The following is a 21,648-nucleotide window of genomic DNA, read 5'->3' on the forward strand; positions in this document are numbered from 1 at the left end:
AATCATTCACTTAAAACATTTTCAATAAAAAATGTTCATGAATAAAAATATTATTTTAATGGTCCACTAAGTTATTTGAAGGCTTAATACCTTATTTTGTTCCCAGTTTTGTTCGAAAATGTCAAATTAGTTCATCCTTTAAAAAATGCGTCAATTACGTCCTCACTTAATAAAATTTCCATCAATGAAATCTCTTCCGTTAAATCCGTACAAACGACATTAATTATTTTTCTCTTTCTTCTACTTCCTCAATTAACGCCGTTTGTACGGATTTAACGGAAGAGAATTCATTGATGCAAATTTTATTAAGTGAGGATGTAATTAACGCATTTTTTAAAGGATGGACTAATTTGACATTTTCGAGCAAAACTGAGGACAAAATAGGATATTAAGCCTTATTTGAAATTGAAAAAAAATTACTTCTAAGATTCCTTTTAATGATATTCTTTTTATTCCTAAAACTCTCCACTCTTCTTTTATTTTTATTTTATACTAAATTGTTTGATTATGCTTGAATCATGTATTTCTAAAATCCAACTTAACATAAAAGACCTCCTTCCAAGGACCCCTTCTTTCACCTTCATAACTATGTGTATTGACGAAAAGAAACTAAAATCTCACCATCATGGTTATTATCCTCCTTTTTCTTTCGGAGTCGATATATAGATCCATCTTGAATTTCAGTCATCCCGAATGTCTCCATGCGAAGCAATCTTGCAGGTCTTACAATGGCTCTGAAATTGAATACTGAATGCATGAAAGAACAAAGGTGAATGGGGTCGAAGGAGGATTAATACTGTCATTCATGAACGGGATTTTCTTCTATAATCAATCCAAACCCTGGTTTTTCTAAACAAAAATAAAGGGTTCAGAATTATAGCCTTTTAATCTTCTTACACCAAGATGCGACTTTCTAAAATATTATTTTACTACGAGATGAATGTACATGAACCCCCTTTAATTTATTTTTTATTTAATGCATCTATAAACTCTTTAAATGCAGTTTAGCAGCACTTTGATATATGTTTCTGTACTAAATTATAAAAAACAAATTTTGAATAATCAATTGTATAACAATTGTTATCCTTGCGGGTGGTAGACAATGCTCTGCCCATTGTGCCCATTTGGTACAAAAGTGAAATTATTCAGAACACACCGGGATATGAACATACATCAATGTTATTCATAGGCAATACAAATAATCACAGTATTGGAATCATTCATACAGAGTGTACAATATATAACTTCGTCATTCTAATTTTAATTTTCCCATACAAGTATCCAAACAAAGATAGCAACTACCCGCACATAGATATCACTAGTGATGGAAGCGAGTTCTGTTCATCATCGTGATGAATTCCTCTGGACTAACCTCTCGATCCTCTGCACGTGTTGAGGGAAAGAAAATACATCTCAAAATCATGAGAAGCAGTTATATAGACAAATGGTAAAGCAAGAGAAAATTATGCCAAGTGATAAAATACGAGTAATTTTTCTCAGTAAATGTAGCATTCAAGTTAGAGACCTCTCATCATCTTAATTAATTCCATTTTAATCTTTTTTGCAACAGTATTTTCTGTTTAATGTCTTTGAGCACAGACAGCTGTCAATTAGAAGATCAAAGTAATGATAATAGTATTGCATATGCACAACATTATGTCAGCATAATCTAAAGCTCATGAATCAATACAAATTCACAATATGACAAGTTTTCTTGTAAAATTAGAAAGTTGACCAGGATATGATCTATCACTTACTATCTTGGTCTGCTTCATCAACCATCTCTTGAATCTCTCTGTCAGTGAAATTTTGACCCAGCTCTTTGGCAATACGCTTGATGTCTGATGCAGATATCTTTCCCTGAATAGACCACGATTAATTAGAATCAACATGTAAAAATTATGTATAATACAGCAGTGCAGAAATTTACATTTTTATCATGATCAATAATATGGAAAGCTTTCATGAGCTCCTCCTTAGTATCCCTTTCTCCTATTTTAGCAGTCATCATGTACTCAAATTCATCATAATCAATCGCTCCACTTCCATCCTTATCTACATCTGCTATCATTTGATTAATTTGCTGAAATGACACGGCAGGTTATCAATCAGAAATGCAAACAGAACTCTAACAAACGGCATATCATCTGGAAATACCACTGAAACGCTAACTTCTAGATTTCATTACAACAGATCGACTCCCTAACACTCAATAAGAGAAAGAACAGATGGTTCCCATCCTCATGACAATCGGGTATTCTCAGAGGAAATAATGCAAAACATGCAAGATTCAATTCAATCAGAAGAAAATCAAATGGTTACTGTACAATACCTCTTCAGTCATCTCAAATCCAAGAGCCCTGCCAAGATAAGATGTCATTCGCAACATCACAGCCAAACAATAGGACAATAATTTTAAGACTATGAACAAGAACAGTACCTCATGGCAACATTCAGCTCCTTGGCATCAATAGTACCTAAAAATCATCAAAATAATAGCATTAATAAAAAAAAGAAAAGAAAATTGGACCACAGTGTTATTTTGATGCCAAGCTGAAGTGTAGTTACAAAACCTGAGCCATCGGTATCAAATAACTCAAAGGCTTCCCTAATTTCCTGCTTCTTCTGCGTTGTCAAATTATGGCGTCCTCTTTGTTTATTGTTGTACCTCCTAGATTCCCCTCTGTATAAAGAAGACTGATACGGGAATTGTACAAGTTAATGGTTCATTCAACATAATTTTTTTAAAAATCATTTTTTGCTCTGAACCCTAGATTTGATACAAGAAACAAAAAGAAGCTACTGACTTATGCGTATTATATATCTGAAAAGAAGAGAAAAAATTGTAAAAGAATAGTAGAACTAATGATGAATGATCTACTGTATTGGTTTCAGTGAGTAAAGATGGGAGATCGTACCATGGTTGTCTGAGACAGGGCACCAAAACGACCAAAATTGAAACGGCTTCGCAGAATCTCCCTTTCCCCGCTTTTTGATAATTCAACAACGTTTCTTCTGCACACGGTTGGAAAGACTGCACCCTCAAATTTCTTTCGGATCTTCCTTTTTTTTTCTCAATCAAATTAAAAAGATCGGGTTTTTGGTGTTCCTCACTTATTATTAGATACTACTTTATGCACTCCTATATTTTGTCCATACACCTCTCTATTATAATATAACCATAGAAATAATTTTTTAGAATCTTTACATTTTTTAAAATATAATTAAATACACATTAAAAAATTGATCACACATTTTAGAAGTATTTTAAAAATTGTGTTTCAAAATTTTTAACAATTCTAAACTTATAATTTACTGCATCATATATATATATATATATATATATATATATATATATATATATATATATATATATATATATATATATAGTGTTACTTCGCATGTTTATTTAATTAATAAACAGTTGTGTCTGCTCACAAGATTTGTTGATAGCCAAAGAATTTATTCTGAAGGTGAATGACCCACACAATATGTATTTTGTATCTAGATGTATTTATTATAAAATAAGTTAATAATATAATTTAATATAACTTTTAATCTAACACAAATTATCTTATGGTGTTTTAACTTCATCAGTTATGAAATTATAAACAGTTTCTCAATTTAGAATCAAACATGTTATACATTTTTACTTCAGATAGTATTAAATAATTGATATTTCAACGTCATCTTGAATAATCCAACATGAAATCAAACACATGCATTTGTGCTATTCTTTTTCAAGCGATACAAAATTATAAGCAATTGATTTTGCCACAAGTTGACACTTGATAAGTTGTGAGAAACTTCTGGAATCTTTGTAACACTGTCAACTTATTCACAACTATATACATCAGGAAGGAAAGAAGATAATTCGATAGCTTGTGTAAACATAGTGTCAAGTATACATCTCAAAAGTGTTCAAAAAAGGCTAATGAAATCAATTCCACTGTAACAAAAATAGCATAGGCCACCATAAGGAACCACTTATACTACACGACTCTTCCATTTCTTTTTCCTTTCTTAGCTTTCACTCTCCACACTATTCAATTTTTGTCGGATCAATATTTCTTGCTTCGCATCTGTTTTACCGGTAGTAAGGATCTTGTTGAAACAAAGTCAAAAAGCTGTGAAGAGAGGACATAACGCAACACAAGAATATAACTTAGCCATGCACAAAATTTCAGGCCATTTAAATGCATTCATTTGATCTAACACCCACAATCTCTAATACCCATTGATCTCTTCTGCAGATTGATCTTTATGACTTCGGAAAACTATATTACCATGTAAAAAGTTCTAAGAAAATTTCAATGTAAACTAAAGAACACTACTTATCCTATCACTTTATTAGGCTCGAGAATAAAAAGTATACGTATCAAAATTATCACGTGTGGCTTTACTGTAATTTTGGTTTTTTGCAACTGAGCTCACCCACCCACCCAATGATCTCAATTGATCCACGTGACTAACCCCATTTAATTAGAGAAGGCTTGGTTGTCATAGTGACATTAAATGCATGTAAGGCTAATTTATGCAAAGAATGACAGCAAGGATACATTCCTGATCAGGGTTGTCAGCAAAATTGGAATGCAAAGCATTCCCAATGCAATCCACGATAGCTGAGGTAGTCATGGATGATTCTATGCATAAAATAGCTGTTATGGCATCTAGTCGAGTCACCTCATTTCTGAACATCAGTCTTGCATGGGCTGTGACATTTAAAGAGTCAAAGCACAGAATAAGCGGAATACGTTCACCAGAGGAGTTTTATCCAGTACTAGTTATATACCTTGTGCTAGGCGTATCAAACTTTCCAACATGCGGACAGTTGTTCTAGCTACATTGCAAATTTGTAATCAAGGAAAGTGACATAAATCTTTCAGGTATTATACTCACTTTACATAACAATCGGTTTCTAGGTCAAACCTGCATTATGAGTTGCAGATTTCCTTTGAAGTTGATAATAGCTGGATATAACTATTTCAGCCTCTCTCGTTAGGACTGGTCTGAAATGTTCTTTCACATATTGTATGTACCTGCAAGGTCCTTTTCACTATTGTAAGTAACCAAGAGTTTCTTACAAAGGCATCGATATTAAATTTTACGAAATTTGCAAATAAACAAGATCTATCCCATTTTAAAGCATATTCCAACAGGGCAAAAGGAACTCAATGTAGATTAAATTTTACACAGGACTAGGATCACTGCATCCATTATAGACCAAGGCCACTCCAATACTCTATTATAGCGTGCAATTGGCTAATATGCCTAACACTGAGCAATTTCAAAATGACAACATAATTAAATCATGGGCAATGGGTCCCAAGATCAAGTTACAAGCAGATAATTAAACTTAAATTTCAGATTCCTAATTTGCTGACAGCTTAAATGTAATCAAGAGATGAGAGTATAACACTGAAACAAGACAATGTTATTCATGGCCATTAGCCTCATACCTACCTCTTGAGTGTAGCAAGTGGCCAGCTATTTACGAGATCTTCGTCATTAGTGGTGCTATCCGATTCTGCCTGGATGTAGTTTTCATACAAGTATTATAATCTTAGTCATGGGAACCTCTATGCATTGTACAGGGACAAAGATTACCTCAGAAAGAATATGAGATGAAACCACTGCATCCCAATCAGGATTTTTTGTATCCAATAGAACAAGGACAATATCGAACCTGCTTAATAAAGGGCCAGAGAGTGTTGTATTGACAGACAGAGCTACCTTGGGTTAAGTCAGACAAGTATTGAAACTGAAGCAATAGCAAACTTCTTTAGACATAAGCTAGAAGCAAGAGGAAAGAACTCTTGATTGCACATCAAGAGTAATAAGGACTGTAGTTTAACATCAATCTTAAAGAGTATTAAACCAATATATGTTAACTTAAGTGATACGTTGATCAGGATCATACTGTCCCTTGGGATTTGTGGCACCAAATACAGTTGTTCTAGTGCTGAGTGTTGTTACAAGACCAGCCTGAATAGAGCAAGAGAGTAAATCAGTAGCCACATTCTTTTACCACAGATCTGCTAGCAGCCAGTTTACTTGTGTTGTAGAGAGCTGAATTTCATTAAAATTTTACGTAATGTACTCAAACATTCTACCTTGGCAACACTTATTGTCTGCTGCTCCATGGCTTCATGTATTGTTGCTCTATCATGCTCCCTCATGCTGCCAAAATATTGTTTAGTTACATACTCAATCCCAGGGTGCTAAATGAAAATACACACTCTGCAGAATTCCCGTTAAATTAGAACTTTAAAGTTTCATGTATTGGAAAAATATAATCAATTAAATGTAGACCTAGTTCAGGTCTTCCAAGTTTCAAATAGAAGAAATATAGTAGCTTAGTGCAATTAAAAGTCAAAGCTTTGTCCCCATCAAAACAAAGTATGATATCTTATTACAGACTTCAAGTTTTGTTGCGTCATGGAAAAATGAGAAACAAAACTTGGATAGGCAAAGGAACTTCTGAAATGAAGGCATCTTTGTGCATAGCAATAGACACAAACATCAAATTATGAATACAGAATTCAAAAACCAAAAGAAAATGTTTTATAATTTTTACCCACACAAGTTGCCTAATTAAATATCCAATTTAAACCTACAGATATGAATATCCAGCTCTTTATTTCAATTTTCAGCGCCAAAATAGAGATAATAATTGACCATATACAACATTTGGTAAAGGACTGAATCTCCAGAAGAAATTTCAGAACCAAAGCAATTACACAAGAGCTTACCTATCAAATTCATCTATGCAACACAATCCTCCATCTGCCAAAACAAGAGCTCCAGCTTCCAACATCCATTCCCCTAAAGATTCCACAATGCAGGCTTGCAATTAGTATAACCATCCACGAGTTGTGTAGATCCATGCATGCCAATTGTTTATTCAATTAAATGATTATGTATAATTGAATTAAAGTACCATTGAAATGCTAGATTGTGACTACAACAATCATCATTATTGTTGAATACAATACACGATGAGAAGAAAGTTATAATATTGAATAAAAAGACATTTGCATAAACAAAAAGTCCTTTACTCACATGTATCAACAACAAAAATCAATTATTAAAAAACCAAGACAACCTAACAATTCTTTCATGTTGAGGTTCAACAACAATAATAAACAGAATCTAGGACTTCAAGGGTAACTAGAACGTAGTTTTAAAATAGCTTTAACAGCTAGTGGCAAATTCAAAAGTAGAAACAAACAGGTACAACAAAGTATGAACGAGACTAAAAGAATCTGTTGCCGTTAAAATTTCAGCTTAAAAAACATACCTCCATCCTTCACTGCAGTAACAGTCAGTCCAGCACTTGTGCTTCCCAATCCAGTGGTAATAACAGAGCGGTTACTCAATTTTGCAGCAAATTTCAGAAACTGAGATTTTCCGGTGCCTGTAACCAAAACAGAGTGTGGTATGTGAGGGAAAGTTAGGATGATAAGAACATTTTTTTTTCTTTATCTAAATTTGATGATAAGAACTGACAGAAAAATCCACAGTTCCACAAATAGTAACAGCAATTAAATGCTTACCGGGATCACCAACCAAGAGTAAGTGGGACTCCCCTCGTATCCTAGTTCCAGAAGCATCGACATGTTGCACACCTCCAATGAGAGTTAATGCAACTGATTTCAGAAGCAAAAGACATGAGAAGTGTTAGAATAATTACCTTATGTAACATCATTAAGCCTACTTAAGGATAGTGTGTCTAGTATCTATAGTAGTAGTACCTAGGTCTGCAGCTAGGGGTCTAGGGACAGACTCAATCTTTCATGTACTTTGGTATCATAACTTTTTATATATAGAACGAGAGTAAGAGGGATCTTTTAAGTCCTCTAGAATTATTTTAAAGTTTCAATCTCAAGTAGAAGTTTGCAAAGAGATATGACAGTAATTCACGAAAAAGAAGAATTTCAGTTAAAAGAGACAGATAATTTATCAAAGGAAAAAATAATTCTCAGTTTGAGAAGAACAAATCCTCTCGTTCTTATCCATACTAACAAAGCTAAGAGCTATAAATTTTATCTTATTGCATGTCAAGACATGAATTTGAATTCAAAATATATTGAATGCCTCCACCACATTGCGATTCTGTAGCCCCTTTATATTTAAAATATCCTCAAACTCTTTTTGAAGTTCTGTTCTTCCTTATACAACCTATATAAGGTTCCTCTTTCGAATGGAATTCAAAGAGACCACTACTTAATCTTTAGGCTTTCCATTTCCAAGATCAATTGAAAGTTTGGTTCTATTTGAACTATTCATTTCAGGGTTCAATCTAGTTTTAATTTAAAATTTACATAAACTTCAAACGTTCCAATATGAACCAAGGTATTTATTTCAAGTAACTGTGACAAGGAAACTCATCATATATAGAATCCTATATTCCTTAATACAACTAGAAAACATTTCAAATAAAACTCTCAAAAGAAAAGGTAAGTCCAGGACGAAAGCTTCTAAGTTGCAAGCACAGAACCTATATTAAAATGCAACAAATTTTAAGATGAATGTGTAAATAGTCATAAGACTCAACCTAGGGTGAATGCGTTTACCAGCCAACTTGACAGTGAAAAGGCCAAATACTTGCGGGCAAATTCCTCGCAGAATAGCATTCCTCCCTGGATCAGTTTGAAAAGGCTTTATAGTTTTCATCTCACACAATATGCATATATTATAGCATACCATAAAATATGTACAAGCATTAACCAAATTTGCATGTGAAGAGTCTGGTCGATTAAAAAATAAAAGGTAGTGATGAATAATGCTGCACTGTGTAGTCCAATTTCTTATAGACAATATAAAATCACAGTTATTAGTAGAAAACAAAAAGTTCAAAAAATATGAATTTAACTGATACAAGCAATACATGAAGTTTGTATCAAAATACCACCTTTTAGAGGTGAATCTTTGAAGTGAGCCCAAAACTGCTTGAATTTCATAACAACATCGTCAGAAACATCAATTTCTGACTTCAGTTCATTGACTCTCCTGACAACAAACAGAAAATAAAAATTCAAAATAAACTTGATCAGATTCTCTCTTTCCTTCCATTGGATCCTAGTAGATGTCTACAATTTAAAGCGTAAGTTCAATTCCTGAAAGCACTTAATCTGTGCTTTGTTTAAGTATATTAAAACATATATCGTGTGACAGAAGAATCATAATGTTTTCTTTCATGAAAAATACTAAAACTATAAGAGAACCGTAAAAATGATATCAATGCACAGAAATATTTTAAAATACCGTATTGCAAACAAATCTTGTAGAGTTATACAAGATGACAAAGGAACAGATTTTCCAAAATAAATGAGTAAAAATGATGATATACAGCCATTCCTATTTAGCTATGCCATAGTCAGGAAGAAAAATGCAGGTTGGAACATATTCAAAAGGCAAGAGTGCTATTACCTCTAAGACTGCTTATATAATATAAAGACTGGATAAACTAGCATATCCTAGGGCTAGATGGCTCTATGTGAAGGTATGGAGAGGATAATTGGGTGCAGCCTTACCTTTGCGTGTGAAAAGAGGAAGCTTCTGGATTTGAACCCATGACCAACCGATCACCAAAGTGACACTTTACCTTTGAGCAAGCGCTCACCCTACTCTGACTATTTGTGCTACAAAATTTGTATTTATACATACACACATAAATTATTTTAAAGAATCTTTATTAGCTCCATTGATACCTGGCATTTCACATTAAATTTATGTTGTAAGGCATTTCAGATTTGTCGCCAATTAAATTGGATTTAGAATTAGGAAATAAGAACATTGAGCAGAAGTTCTCAATGAAACTTGCTTTCTCCTGTTAAGAACTCATTCTAGTGAAAAGTGGCCAAATGGAGCCAAGAGCATCAGTGCTTTAATGATCAATTTGACAATGATGAAAGACTGGCCCGGCTTACTTCAACACAGCACTTTAGGAGGTACTTCAAATCCACTTTCGCTCAGTCTAAGATGTAATTTAATATGAAAAATGAGGTGAACGATGACTGATTTATAGACCATGTGATAGGATATAAGGTGATAGGATATAATGGGTGCAGAGGGAAACAATTTAGGAATTAGTTGTTAGTTGGTTGGGGGGCCTTTATAAGATAGACAGGGAGGTCTTGTGTGGGGAGAGCTTTTTGATATTCAGTGTATTGACAAGAGGTTGTTCCTGTGAAAGGGAGAGTGCTCCCTTGGGGAAAGATTGTAAGCACTTCATTCTTTAATTACAGAAGCAATATACATTCATATTCTTTCTTCTGTGTGTGAGTGGGTACTGTGAGGAGTGAAAGATTGGTTTCTTGACTAAAGAAACCTAATACCATGTGATTGAGGGGACTTCAAGTTCAATACCATGCCAGGAACTCATTGGGCCCGAAAGCTTAATATATTAGCTGGAGGTGCATGAAGAGTTTTGTATTAACATCCTCGGATTTGGGGAGTGATAGTAATGGAAAGTAGTTCAAATCATCATAAGATGTAAATTGAATGCTGGAAAGAATAACACCTACTTAAACGTAAGATTCATATCTAGGCATTGCATAGTTAAAGAACTGACAATTCAATAAGTTGAAAAGAGAATATTTGGAAGAACGTTGTCAGAATAGGGAAACAGGAAAAGTTTCGATGTGCTTAAATAAACATATTTTTCATCTGATAAACTTTTATGACCAATGTCAAACACGAGGAATGCTTTAATATTTTACTAATTTTAAGGTAAACATGGTGAGAACTTCTTTTGCACCTTACATTGTTGGCAATTAATACAGGATCAAGGTCACAACGCACATCCTTCAACTCTGGAGCCCATTTTGCTGTTAAGACACCAGAGACGATCACATCATCTGCAAGCAAAGAATCAAATTCACCATAATCAAACATCAAATATTGCATTTATGAATTCATCATACGCCCCATCATTCCCTTGGCAATATAAATGCTATAATGGTCGGTACTAGAGGTGTAAATGAACCAAACTATTTGTTATTCGGACCAGACCTGTTAATTACTCGTTCAAGCTCATTTGCTATGTTAAATAAACAAACCCAAATTTTCAATTACGCTTTATTATATGAGCTGAGTCCAAGCTTTAAAAGTTTAACATCAATTGTAGTTTTCGTTTTATTGAGATGTTAGTGCACTTGTTTCAAAGTCCAGGTTCTACTAGCTAATATTGAATTACATTTGTGCAAAAAGTAGCTTCTTTTTTAATGAGTAATTTTTCGGGGAAAAAAAGTTTATGTATATTTCTTTTTTAGTAGATTAGTCATAAAACGAATTGGATGCTATATTGATAAAGTTGACAGATAATTTAACAAAAGTTTCATAAAAACAAAATTAATTAAGTTATAAAAGTGCTAAAGAAGTCAAACTCATGTTTAATATTTTTTAACAAGCCAAACTCGAGCTTTTAATTAAGTTCAATTGAATAAATGAGTCAATCTTGAGCCACTAATCTTTTCACAAGCCAAATTCAAGCTTAAAGAGCTCAGCTCGTTTAAACCCCAAGCCAAGACAAAGGAGTATGATGCTGCATGCTTGAGATAATTCCGAAAACCCTTAATTCAGATTGCAGCCTGCAAATTGCCTAACAATCTTTTCATGGTTACAGTATGATATTGTTCAATAGAGACAATTAATTTTTTCTACATGAAAGGTTACTATGAGTATTTCTTAATTTAATTCGTTTTGGATGTTATACACTATAGTGCAGGGTAAGGACTAACAAAGGCATTTTATTTCTTCCATCAACATCATTAAAAAAGGATATGCTCTTCCAATTACTTAAAGAGAGAACTGAAACTCTATATTATTTTCTGTTTATTTACAGAAATATGCACAAGTATATAAGCGCATGAATAAATAATTGCTAACCTAAGGATTTAGGCTACAAATCTGTTGTATTAGTCGTATGCCCCTAAAAATATGTGGGAAGACCAATCCAAATTACAAGGAATAAGAAAGTATTCTATGCATACCTACATGGTACAACGCACATAATCTAATTTTAATAGAAATTCCCGCTTTTCATTTTCTGATAGTTACCAGATATAAGTAGGCACAAAATTAATATTTCCATTGACAAAAGAAGACAGAAATGCATCATTATCGATGAGGATTATATAGAGGGACCACTCAACATACAAAATCTAAATCCAATTTCGAATGCACACTAATTCTTACAGTCATTAAGAATCGGTAAGCATAAAAAGTAATTCATGTCAGGTCAAGACAAGCTAAAAAGACGTGGAAGCCATTTACAACACAAATAAGACTTTCTCACATATTAACAACTTATCTCAAGTAAGGCCAATATGACAAAATAGAAATTATAATAGATTTGTATAAAGAAATCCAAAGATGCATCATTCATAATTTTCGGAAAGGAAAAACCATAATTCAAGGACTACATTTCTTAGATCAAATACTAGTGAATGAGAAATAGAGCTACCACACATTAACTGAAACCTGCTCACAATTTCCAGCGGTAATAACCCCTAGATCAAGTCATATGTTAAATATCAATGTGTATGGGATACAATAGTTATCAAAATTTGAAGTGAATACCTCCAGCTTTAACAACATCAACGAGGTCATCCTTTAAGATGACAAGAATTGAACGAGGAATTGCCCCAACACCTAGCACCTGTGTACTTTCTTGAATTTTTATCTCCTGATAATCATGGCATACTATAGTGTTCTCTACATACTGAAATTTCGTGCCGGAACAGGGCTTGGAATTCTGATGTTATAAACACAAAAATAACAAATATAAACAAAGGGAAAAAGATAGTCTGCCAATTTCAAAGTATACTAATATCAGATTTACAGAAAAACAAACACATAAATTGAAAGGATAGGAGTTCAAAAATCAAATTTAAGCTTTCAGAAAATTTCTAGATTTGAGAAAGTTGACATAGTCCTCAACTTGTTGCAAGAAAATTCACATGACACAAGCAAATTCTAATCTGGCACTTTGCTTATCTTATACTTTAATATATGATACCATATCTTATTATGTATTAATTTTTGGGTTATGAAATGGGAACAAATATCCAAGTATTGTAAGGAAAATGTAGAACACAGATGCAGAACATACCTGAAATGGGCAAATGGAAGGTAATGATATGGAGTTTCGAGCTTCCACCAAAGGATGTACTGGGAAGCTGCATAGATACTTAGTTAACTGGTGTGGGGAAGATATTGAGAGGTGTATGGGAATAAAACAGATATCTTTACCAAGTTGTGAATGTGCATAAATTTTTTGGCGCACAATGGCGACAATGAGGTTTGAGCCTAACATCATGCAAGCTACCCAACCAAACCCTCCCCCCCCCCCCCCCCCCCCCCCCCCCCCTCCCCCACTAGGTCAACCATAGTCAATCCGTGAATGTACACAGGTGAATTCATTCAAATGTGCACACACATAGCATGAGAAATTAGTTACAGCCTGTAGGGAAACAATAATAAGTGTGCAGCTAATTTAGTTACTGGTATTAGAGCTAATGTTTAGTTGTTCAAAACATCCAGCTTTTTCCTCATTCTAGCGTACACACCATATACTCATTAAGCTAGCTATATATGACATAGTTGAATAACTGATTGAATGATTTTTAAGAGGAATTGAGTGTGTAGCATAAATTGTTAAGAAAAAATATTGCAGTAAAGCCTATATTAGAACATCGCAATTGTTAATATTAATAGTACAGATGATATTTCAAACATTCTGACAAAGAGGAATTATCATGATATACTAGCCAGACAAATTATGAAGAAGGACAAAAAAATGAAGTAGGAGACACCTGTTTTTGCATTTGTGACACATGTACGTCCTCTCCCCTTCATGCATCTTCATTGCTCCAGACCTAATCACTATCCCTTTGAGAGTGAGAAGAATTCCATGGTGCTGCACGCGAACACGTCCAATGCTTGGAAAAGTTTCTGATTACGTCAAACAAAATAAAACTCACACACGAATCAATCAACATTTGGACTCAGGATTCATAAGGGGTATTGAAACAAACAACTAGAGAGCAAAAGCAGACCAGGGAATTCAAGGACTGAGCCACAGGTGTTAATACGAACATGAATGGACTTTTTCTCCACCCCTTTCTTACAATCCGCCAATACGGTTTTCTAACACGACCCCCGACATAAAAAAGACGTCAAGATTCCACCTTTCTCTTCCAAATCAAAATAAACAAACAAAAGAGAGAACTACGTACCTGGGCCGAAAGGGCAGCTGCGTCGAATACTCGCAAATAGGTATTGGGTTGGAACAAGAGGAGACAAGCAACGCGATATACCTCTTCAAACAGTTCAGCAAAACTGAATAAGAAAAAGAGGACTGTTAATCTTGCAGTAAGAAAACAAATGAAAAGGTATAAATTCCATAACAATAATCGTAATACTCGACGAAAAGAGGGAAGTGAAGGTCGGAATCGGGAGAAGAAACAATGGAGTGGAACTGGTCGGAATGGTGGCGTTCGAGAAAGGAGACCATTGACTGGAAGTCATCTGGATCAGCGATGTTATTTTCCGTTAACCATGCTTCTCTGCTCTGCAAACTCTCACTCCTTTGGGAGGGAAAACAACGAGCGCGCCAAGTTTCAAGGTTTACCATTTTCATTTTGTGACATACCAAACTCGGAATGTCTAAAATTTATCCAAGTATTTTCATATATCATTAATTCCTTTGAGTATTACAAAAAAATCAAGTAAACTTTTATTCTTATATTGTTATTTTATTACTCCAGTGTTCTATTATTTTTATTCATCGAATATATTTTTTGCTTGTAATTTTATATCTAACTATTGCCGTTTCGTTTCATAAATTAAAAATGATAGAGAAACACGTTGACGGGAGTGCAAAGAGAATATAAAGTTACTGAAACTAAGGTTGTTTGGTAAAGAAAAAAAATTGATTTTTTTAACCACTTTTTTTCTGTGATAATTTATTATATTTTTGTGATAATTGATTATTTTACTTCTTATAACTTTTTACTTTGTGTATAGTGATATAGATATGATTTTTACTTGTATATAGGAAAAATCTTATTGTGTGAGACTTGAAGTTGTGTAGTGATAAGTAATATTTTGACCTATTTAAGAAAGTTTATTGATTATAAAACTTTGGGTTGTATAGTAATAATTAAGATTTAAGTTATCTTAAAATAAATTTTGTTCCTTAAAGATTTTGGAGTTATGTATAAATAGGTGGGATTTTAATTTATCTTAAAATATGTCTTATCATTTAGACTTGGAGTTGAGTAGTGATAAACAGGATTTCAACTTACCTTAATATAAGAATTGCTGTTCAAAGATGTTGACCTGATTTAAAATAAGTCATACATCTTAGACTTAAAAATATGTAGTGGTGATTAGAACTTCAACCTACTTAGAATAAGTTTTATCACATAAGACTAATTAGGAATATAAAGATATGAATGTTGACACAAAACAGAAACATATGTGTGCGATATAAATATAAAAAAATTAAAAATACCAAAAAAATATGCTTAATGATATAATAAATTCTGATACTAGGATGAAATGAATGTCAAATATGAAAAAAAAAATCATAAAATAAGAGGCAGAAAATTAGAAATATGGAACTTAACTTTGGCATAAGAATTATAAGTTTTGAATATTCTAAAAAAAAATAATGATCAAGAAAAATAATACTGTGATAAATGGTCGTCCCAAAAACACAATTATTTTTTTTCATCTTTATATCTATTGATTCAATTTTCATCGAGATGATAGATTTTCACGGTCAAGAATTACAACTGTGCTAGAAGTACTAATTTTATTATCTTTAATATAGTATTTCAATAATATTTTTTATTTATTTTTAAATAAGTCGAGTCTCTTACAAATTTAAATATTTTTAATTGACCTTTTATTAATTTTTTTATTTGTCGAATCTTTGAATTGTGTAATTTGATTTTTCTACTAACTTGACATGACTATTATATTTTTGTTATATTATTTACCTGTTACTTACAGTGTTAAGAGACGTGAAATTTAGTGACTAATAGGAAGATCATATATATGTTAATGTAAAATGACAATAACTTTCATCATTTTCAAAATTGTTTACAAAAATGTCATTTTTTTCTCATGGCTTCTATGTCATCACTTATCGTGATCAAAAGATAATATCTTTGTTGTGGCTTTAAAACACATTGACGTTAATATTTGAAAAAAAATTTTAATATATTTTAAAACATCAAAATCAGTGTCCCTCAATGTATCTTGAAGACAAAAAAAAATAACAGTTCAGAAAAAATAACAGAAAATCCAAATTTGATAAAATTACAAAAGACTATTTCCTTTTATCTCGTGTAATACAAAGATTAAATTATAACTTTAACCATCAAAGGTTATAATATTTAGAGACACTAAAATGATATTTAAATATATTTTAAAATACTAACAACCTTAGCTAGCGAAGTAAAAGCTGTTAACCATCGATTCCTACGAAGGAACACTGCACATTTAAGGTATCAAAGAGACATTATCAGTATGCATCTTTTTATACGGAACCACCAACATCATCAGTATGTGTTTCGCAGAATCACTTGTTATACGATTCGGAAACAATCTGTATAACAACGTAGCAAAATCAAGTGTATAGCAAGAAACCATTCATTTTAAACCATCAGCTTTAGAGAACACTTAAATTTAACTGCATATTTCCTCAAATCTGTTTAAATGCAAATTTGATACAAGATGCTATCATTTCTTCTACAAGATGCCGGATAAGTACATTTTAAATCTCTCCCATATTTCATTTACATTTTAGAGTCCCTCATTAGTAAACTAAATTTGAATTCTGAAGTGGCAAACTCGTGAGTGTTGGATCGTTATGATCGACACACGAACTCACAGCATTATGATACATGATCTCATTATCATAGCAAAATTATAGGAGACGGCCCTATGAAATATCTATCTGCTTCTGTTGAACGGATGTCGCGATCAAAAATCATTAAGGTTCGGTGAAAAGATACTTAAGTAAGGGAGCAACAACTGCTATGCTTAAACTGTTCCCTAACAAGGCATACCTATAAAAGAAAAAATATCAGTAGTATAATAAAACGCAAGCAATAAATACACGAAAGCATATAACTCAGCAATCTGACCAATTAACAGTGTAAAACAGAGTATTCGGAATTAATAAGTCAACAACTAAACAACACTAAAAAGTTAAAATAAGGGATTCCTCCGGAGGAATGCAAAAATATCATTCAATACCTTTGCTTGAGACTAACGTGCTCTGGAAACTCAAATTCTCCAGGAAAAGAGTGTAGGTTGGCAACCTAGGTATAAGATGACAAATACAATATAGATTAGTAATATACACGGAAGTCAAGACGAAAACTTCAGACACTGGAACACATGCAGTCACATGCAAGCATTATTGAAAACGTATGACATTGACTCAATAATTTAAATAATTGAGAATAAAGAAAATCCACCAACCTCTCTCGGGGTAAAATATCTGAGACACTGCTCCTTCAGTGAACTTTTGTCCCTCTTCATCGGCTGCACATTTAAATGTTGATTTGAGGAGGAAAGCAAAGAGTGAAACCAGTTTTAACGTCAAGGGAGTTGCTATCAAATAGTTACCCAACGCTCCATCCCCAAACAAAAATAAAACGTTGGGTTTGTTAAGTTTATTTACTCATTTGTTCCAAGATCAATTATAAGAAGATAGCTTTATAGTCTTTATCAGGATAGTTTTCTTGAAAAGAAAAAATATGGAAATTAAATGGTGATTTGAAAAAGTCAATGTCAAGAAAGATATTCTTTAGTATCATAGAAATGTTATATTATATTATATCTAAATTATGATAAAAAAGAACTACCAGGATATTCTATGTTAATGAGCAAGAAACTTTCATCAACCACAGGTAGTCATTCCAAGTTTTGTCATCAATTTAGCAACAGAGAGCAGATACCAAACATAAGATGAAACGGTGACTATAGAGCACAGAGAGAAAAGCATCTCAGTGACTCAATGACAAACAAATTGTAGTGTTACGTAGACATATTAAGAAATATGACGAAGAAAGACTTCCACAAAATAGAATCCCTACCTGGACAGTTGCCAAAAGGGATCCAGTTCCCTTCACGTATCTGTAATAACTTTTTGTGAAACAGCAGCAGCGCTTTGAATCAGGATAGACAACATCTAAGCTCTTTTAAGGAACGGGATGGGAAATACACAGTGTTCATATTATAACATGGTTTTGAATATGATGTAACCAAATTACTGAGGCAAGGATACCCATAGCACTTCCCCACCGTTCTATCAAGCTTGGGTGAACATAATATTGGTCCAAAGATTCATATTCATGACCATTAGTTTTTCCCGAAGTCTCAGGAACATCATTAGACAAACCAGACATTAAAGTAGCTGCTTCAACAGGTATATCATTGTCAGCTTTCTTCAATTCAAGAAATTTCTCAATAGGTTGACATAACTGCAACAATTTATGTCTGTCCTCTTTTGACAAATCATCTTCATCATCAGTCACTGTATCAAAGTACTCAAATAATGGCCCCGGAGACTGAATCAGCTGGCGGTTTAAACATTCATTTACAAAAGATGAAGTTTTCCTCTTAGCCTGAAAATATTATACACATAAAGTCAACAGTAACAAACATGTTTAAATTACAGGTTTACAAATCACCTGGCAAGAATCCTAATTGATGATATTAGTATGACTCAGTTTTTGTCCCACTATCCGTAAGTAATTTGCAAATCGAGTGATTAACAAGAATTTTAGAGAGATTAAAATGCAATGGAAACACCAACAACATCATACACATTATAACTAAATGTAAGAAATCTTACTCCAACCACCTCTTGAAGCTATTCAATCCAATTGAAAGACTTTGCAAAAAGCCTTTAAACCAATGTTTATCTTTATTTTAGATTTGCACTCAGCTATAAATTATACGATCTGAATAAACACCCATATATATATATAGCTGTGCAGGAAAATCCATCAGACAACCTTATAATTATCTTCTTTTTCTCTGTTTTCCAAATTATATCTCTAAATCAACATACCAAAACAGAAATCATCTTTTCTGAGGAAGAAGGAATAATTTCAATGTATAGTATTGTTTAAACATGTCAGAATCGTAGATGCAGTATTAGAATGAATTCATCCCTGCTGAGGACCCAGTGTTTGTTATTTCATTTCTAAAAAGCATGCTGTAATTTGATGTTGATGACACATACAACACTAGGTCATGAGGTCCATACTCCAAGTAATTCGAACAACTGTATTAAGATATTTGGATGACAAACTTAAATACAAAAGGTGAGCACAACTTAAGTCAACAAGAAGAAGGCTTCCACAAGAAACCCTCTGAAATGCTCTGTTATAGGCCCCAACAAAATTTCATTTCATTCCAGATAAAGCAGAGGACATAAAAACCAGAATATCAATTTTAAAAAAATTATGAAAAGAAAGCACGTTTGCAAAAAATCACTGTTATATGATCATATTCCAAAACATATTTCTTATTTCCAGATGATTCCTCGTTAATATAAAATACATCCCAAAAGAAAAGACTATGCAAGGATCAAGAACACTACCAGACAAAAATAACGAGGCCTGGAATATGGGATTCCAAACTGTAAAGGGGTCAGAATGAACTCCTGTGTGATAAAATCTGTCTTTTCCAATATGTCGACCAGTTTTGCATGTGTATCAGAAGTCTGTAACCAAGGAATAAAACAGGAAAACAATTAATAGAAGAAATAATTAAAAATAATTTGGAGTCTTGGCTAATAACTATGAGTTCAATCAAACAAGACAAACCTCAAATCCAACAACATTTTCTACAAATAACATACTTGGAGGCTTCAATAGAAATGGCAAGAGCTCAAGAATCTGAAGAAAAGAAAATGATCGGGCATCTCCAGTGTCCTTCTGAAGGCCTGGCACAGGATTATTGAGTAAGTTTTTGCCAAACAAAGAAAGAAAAAGGTAACCCATAATATTTGAAGATGAAAAACTCACCTTGTCGTGTATAAGGTTGGCAAGGAGGAGAAAGAAGCCATGCATCGGCACCATACTTGTCCAGATCAGCAGAAGTCAGGCATTGAATATTTCCCTAAATCAACAAGAAAAAGTTAATAAAGATGAGCCTAATCATTTCATGTTTTATCTTTGTCTGGGACATCATGTAAAGTGCACATTCATATAGTTTGACAATTATGACAAAGCCAAACTCCAAAAAGAACCTAGATTTTTTTTGGCGTACAATGGCGGCAACAAGGTTTCAACCTAGGATCTTGTACAAACTGTTCAAAGTTTTCACCAGTATACAGACCCTAGAGGGTTAAAAAGGACCACTGACTGACAAGATGAAATGAAAAAGAAGTTGGAGTAAAGCCAATTTATTCTGAACGAATTTAAACTTTCACAGAATGCATAAAAATTGAGAACTACAACTAGTATAACTAAATAAGCACAAGACTATTAGCATTCAGCTAATGGAATAAGCAAGAAACTAATAGGTGAACAGAACTTCAAATCAACAATTTAAATTCAAAAAACAACAAAGGAAACCTGAAAAGGACGATGAGCAAAATTATGTTGGTAAACGTCGTTTGCTGTGTCGTTAATTTCAAATGCTTCCACCACTTCGGCATTCACCTGGGCCTTCATCAGAGAGTACCTCTAAACAAACACTAAGAGCATTAACATATGAAATTGAAGCAAAAAGACTTGCTTCCGTAGATGAAGTGAATACCATGCCACCGATTCCACTGTAAAACTCCAACACTCTCCGGCAACCATGTGCCTCGGACGACCCCTTCGCCATTCCGATTACTGCCTCTAATCTACCAATCGCTTTTTACCAAACAAAAATTCGTATGATATAACAAAAATCCCTAGTTGCCTCCTGCCAATCAATGACCAATACCCTAGGGTTCTTACAAGTTTTTTAAATAAGTAAACTGTTAATTAAGAAAACAAAATATCAGTTTTCTCACTCTTGTTGGGCCCACTTTTAAGCTTTCTAGGGATTTTAATAGAAATTATTTAATAAATTTTGAAATAAAAATATTATATATAGTATTGGTTTCAATTTAATTCTGAAAAAGTTTCTTATATATAAATTTGAAATAAAATTATAAATGTCTTAATTTACTAAGATGGTAAAATAACTTAATATATATAAATTCTTTGACTGTATTTTAATTTATTTTACATTTAATGCTTTTAAATACAAAACAAAATACTATAGTTTAATATGTGTGTAATGTCTGTTTTTTCTTATGAAAATGAATATATTGGTATATGAGAATATAATTCCTTTAAAGCGTAAGTAAAAAAATTTGTTATTGACCTCATAATTCACTATTTTAGTCTCGGACCCAAATTATTATTAAGAAATAGAGTTTTGAGATGTTTAGCAGAATATATATTTTTTATTCAGAATCTGAGATTTGAAAAATATGTTCCCGAAAAAAGTTGATAAATTTTGGCTAAATTTCCATAAAAATTATTTTCTGTCAGTATATAATTAATATTTTTCAGTTAAAAAAGTCAGCGAACAAAGAAATATAATCCTGATCTTATTAATCCGCAATAATTA

General features: G+C 32.9%; 3 protein-coding genes across 4 annotated transcripts; all 3 read right to left on the reverse strand.

Moving 5' to 3' along the window:
* Window positions 1-1,163: 1,163 nt before the first annotated feature.
* LOC108342166 (probable calcium-binding protein CML20) lies at window positions 1,164-3,089 on the reverse strand. Its single transcript, XM_017579886.2, has 7 exons — window positions 2,919-3,089; window positions 2,574-2,697; window positions 2,441-2,477; window positions 2,333-2,360; window positions 1,931-2,083; window positions 1,758-1,860; window positions 1,164-1,383 (listed from the first exon to the last, which is right to left on the reverse strand). The coding sequence occupies exons 1-7, from the start codon at window positions 2,919-2,921 to the stop codon at window positions 1,319-1,321; spliced, it is 513 nt and encodes a 170-aa protein (XP_017435375.1). The 5' UTR covers window positions 2,922-3,089; the 3' UTR covers window positions 1,164-1,318.
* Window positions 3,090-3,706: 617 nt separating this feature from the next.
* LOC108341024 (probable DNA helicase MCM9) lies at window positions 3,707-14,658 on the reverse strand. 2 transcript variants are annotated; one of them, XM_017578628.2, is made up of 20 exons: window positions 14,430-14,658; window positions 14,244-14,346; window positions 14,064-14,154; window positions 13,821-13,959; window positions 13,118-13,184; window positions 12,586-12,760; window positions 10,763-10,862; window positions 8,915-9,012; window positions 8,577-8,642; window positions 7,557-7,649; window positions 7,301-7,417; window positions 6,753-6,825; window positions 6,114-6,180; window positions 5,904-5,985; window positions 5,608-5,729; window positions 5,464-5,531; window positions 4,930-5,039; window positions 4,793-4,840; window positions 4,560-4,712; window positions 3,707-4,082 (listed from the first exon to the last, which is right to left on the reverse strand). In XM_017578628.2, the coding sequence occupies exons 1-20, from the start codon at window positions 14,645-14,647 to the stop codon at window positions 4,024-4,026; spliced, it is 2,049 nt and encodes a 682-aa protein (XP_017434117.1). In that variant the 5' UTR covers window positions 14,648-14,658; the 3' UTR covers window positions 3,707-4,023. The 2 variants fall into 2 exon arrangements, 1 of the variants encoding a protein (XP_017434117.1); XR_008249852.1 differs by lacking the exon at window positions 3,707-4,082 and having other exon boundaries at window positions 4,622-4,712; window positions 4,930-5,049.
* A 2,028-nt stretch (window positions 14,659-16,686) lies between these two features.
* LOC108341182 (tRNA (cytosine(38)-C(5))-methyltransferase 2) lies at window positions 16,687-20,991 on the reverse strand. Its single transcript, XM_017578842.2, has 10 exons — window positions 20,800-20,991; window positions 20,616-20,726; window positions 20,064-20,157; window positions 19,863-19,981; window positions 19,637-19,759; window positions 18,314-18,653; window positions 18,123-18,217; window positions 17,506-17,568; window positions 17,278-17,342; window positions 16,687-17,087 (listed from the first exon to the last, which is right to left on the reverse strand). The coding sequence occupies exons 1-10, from the start codon at window positions 20,869-20,871 to the stop codon at window positions 17,012-17,014; spliced, it is 1,158 nt and encodes a 385-aa protein (XP_017434331.1). The 5' UTR covers window positions 20,872-20,991; the 3' UTR covers window positions 16,687-17,011.
* Between the last annotated feature and the right edge of the window lie 657 nt (window positions 20,992-21,648).

The sequence above is a fragment of the Vigna angularis genome, chromosome 6 (genome assembly GCF_016808095.1).
Source record: "Vigna angularis cultivar LongXiaoDou No.4 chromosome 6, ASM1680809v1, whole genome shotgun sequence".
Classification (NCBI taxonomy): Eukaryota; Viridiplantae; Streptophyta; class Magnoliopsida; order Fabales; family Fabaceae; genus Vigna; species Vigna angularis.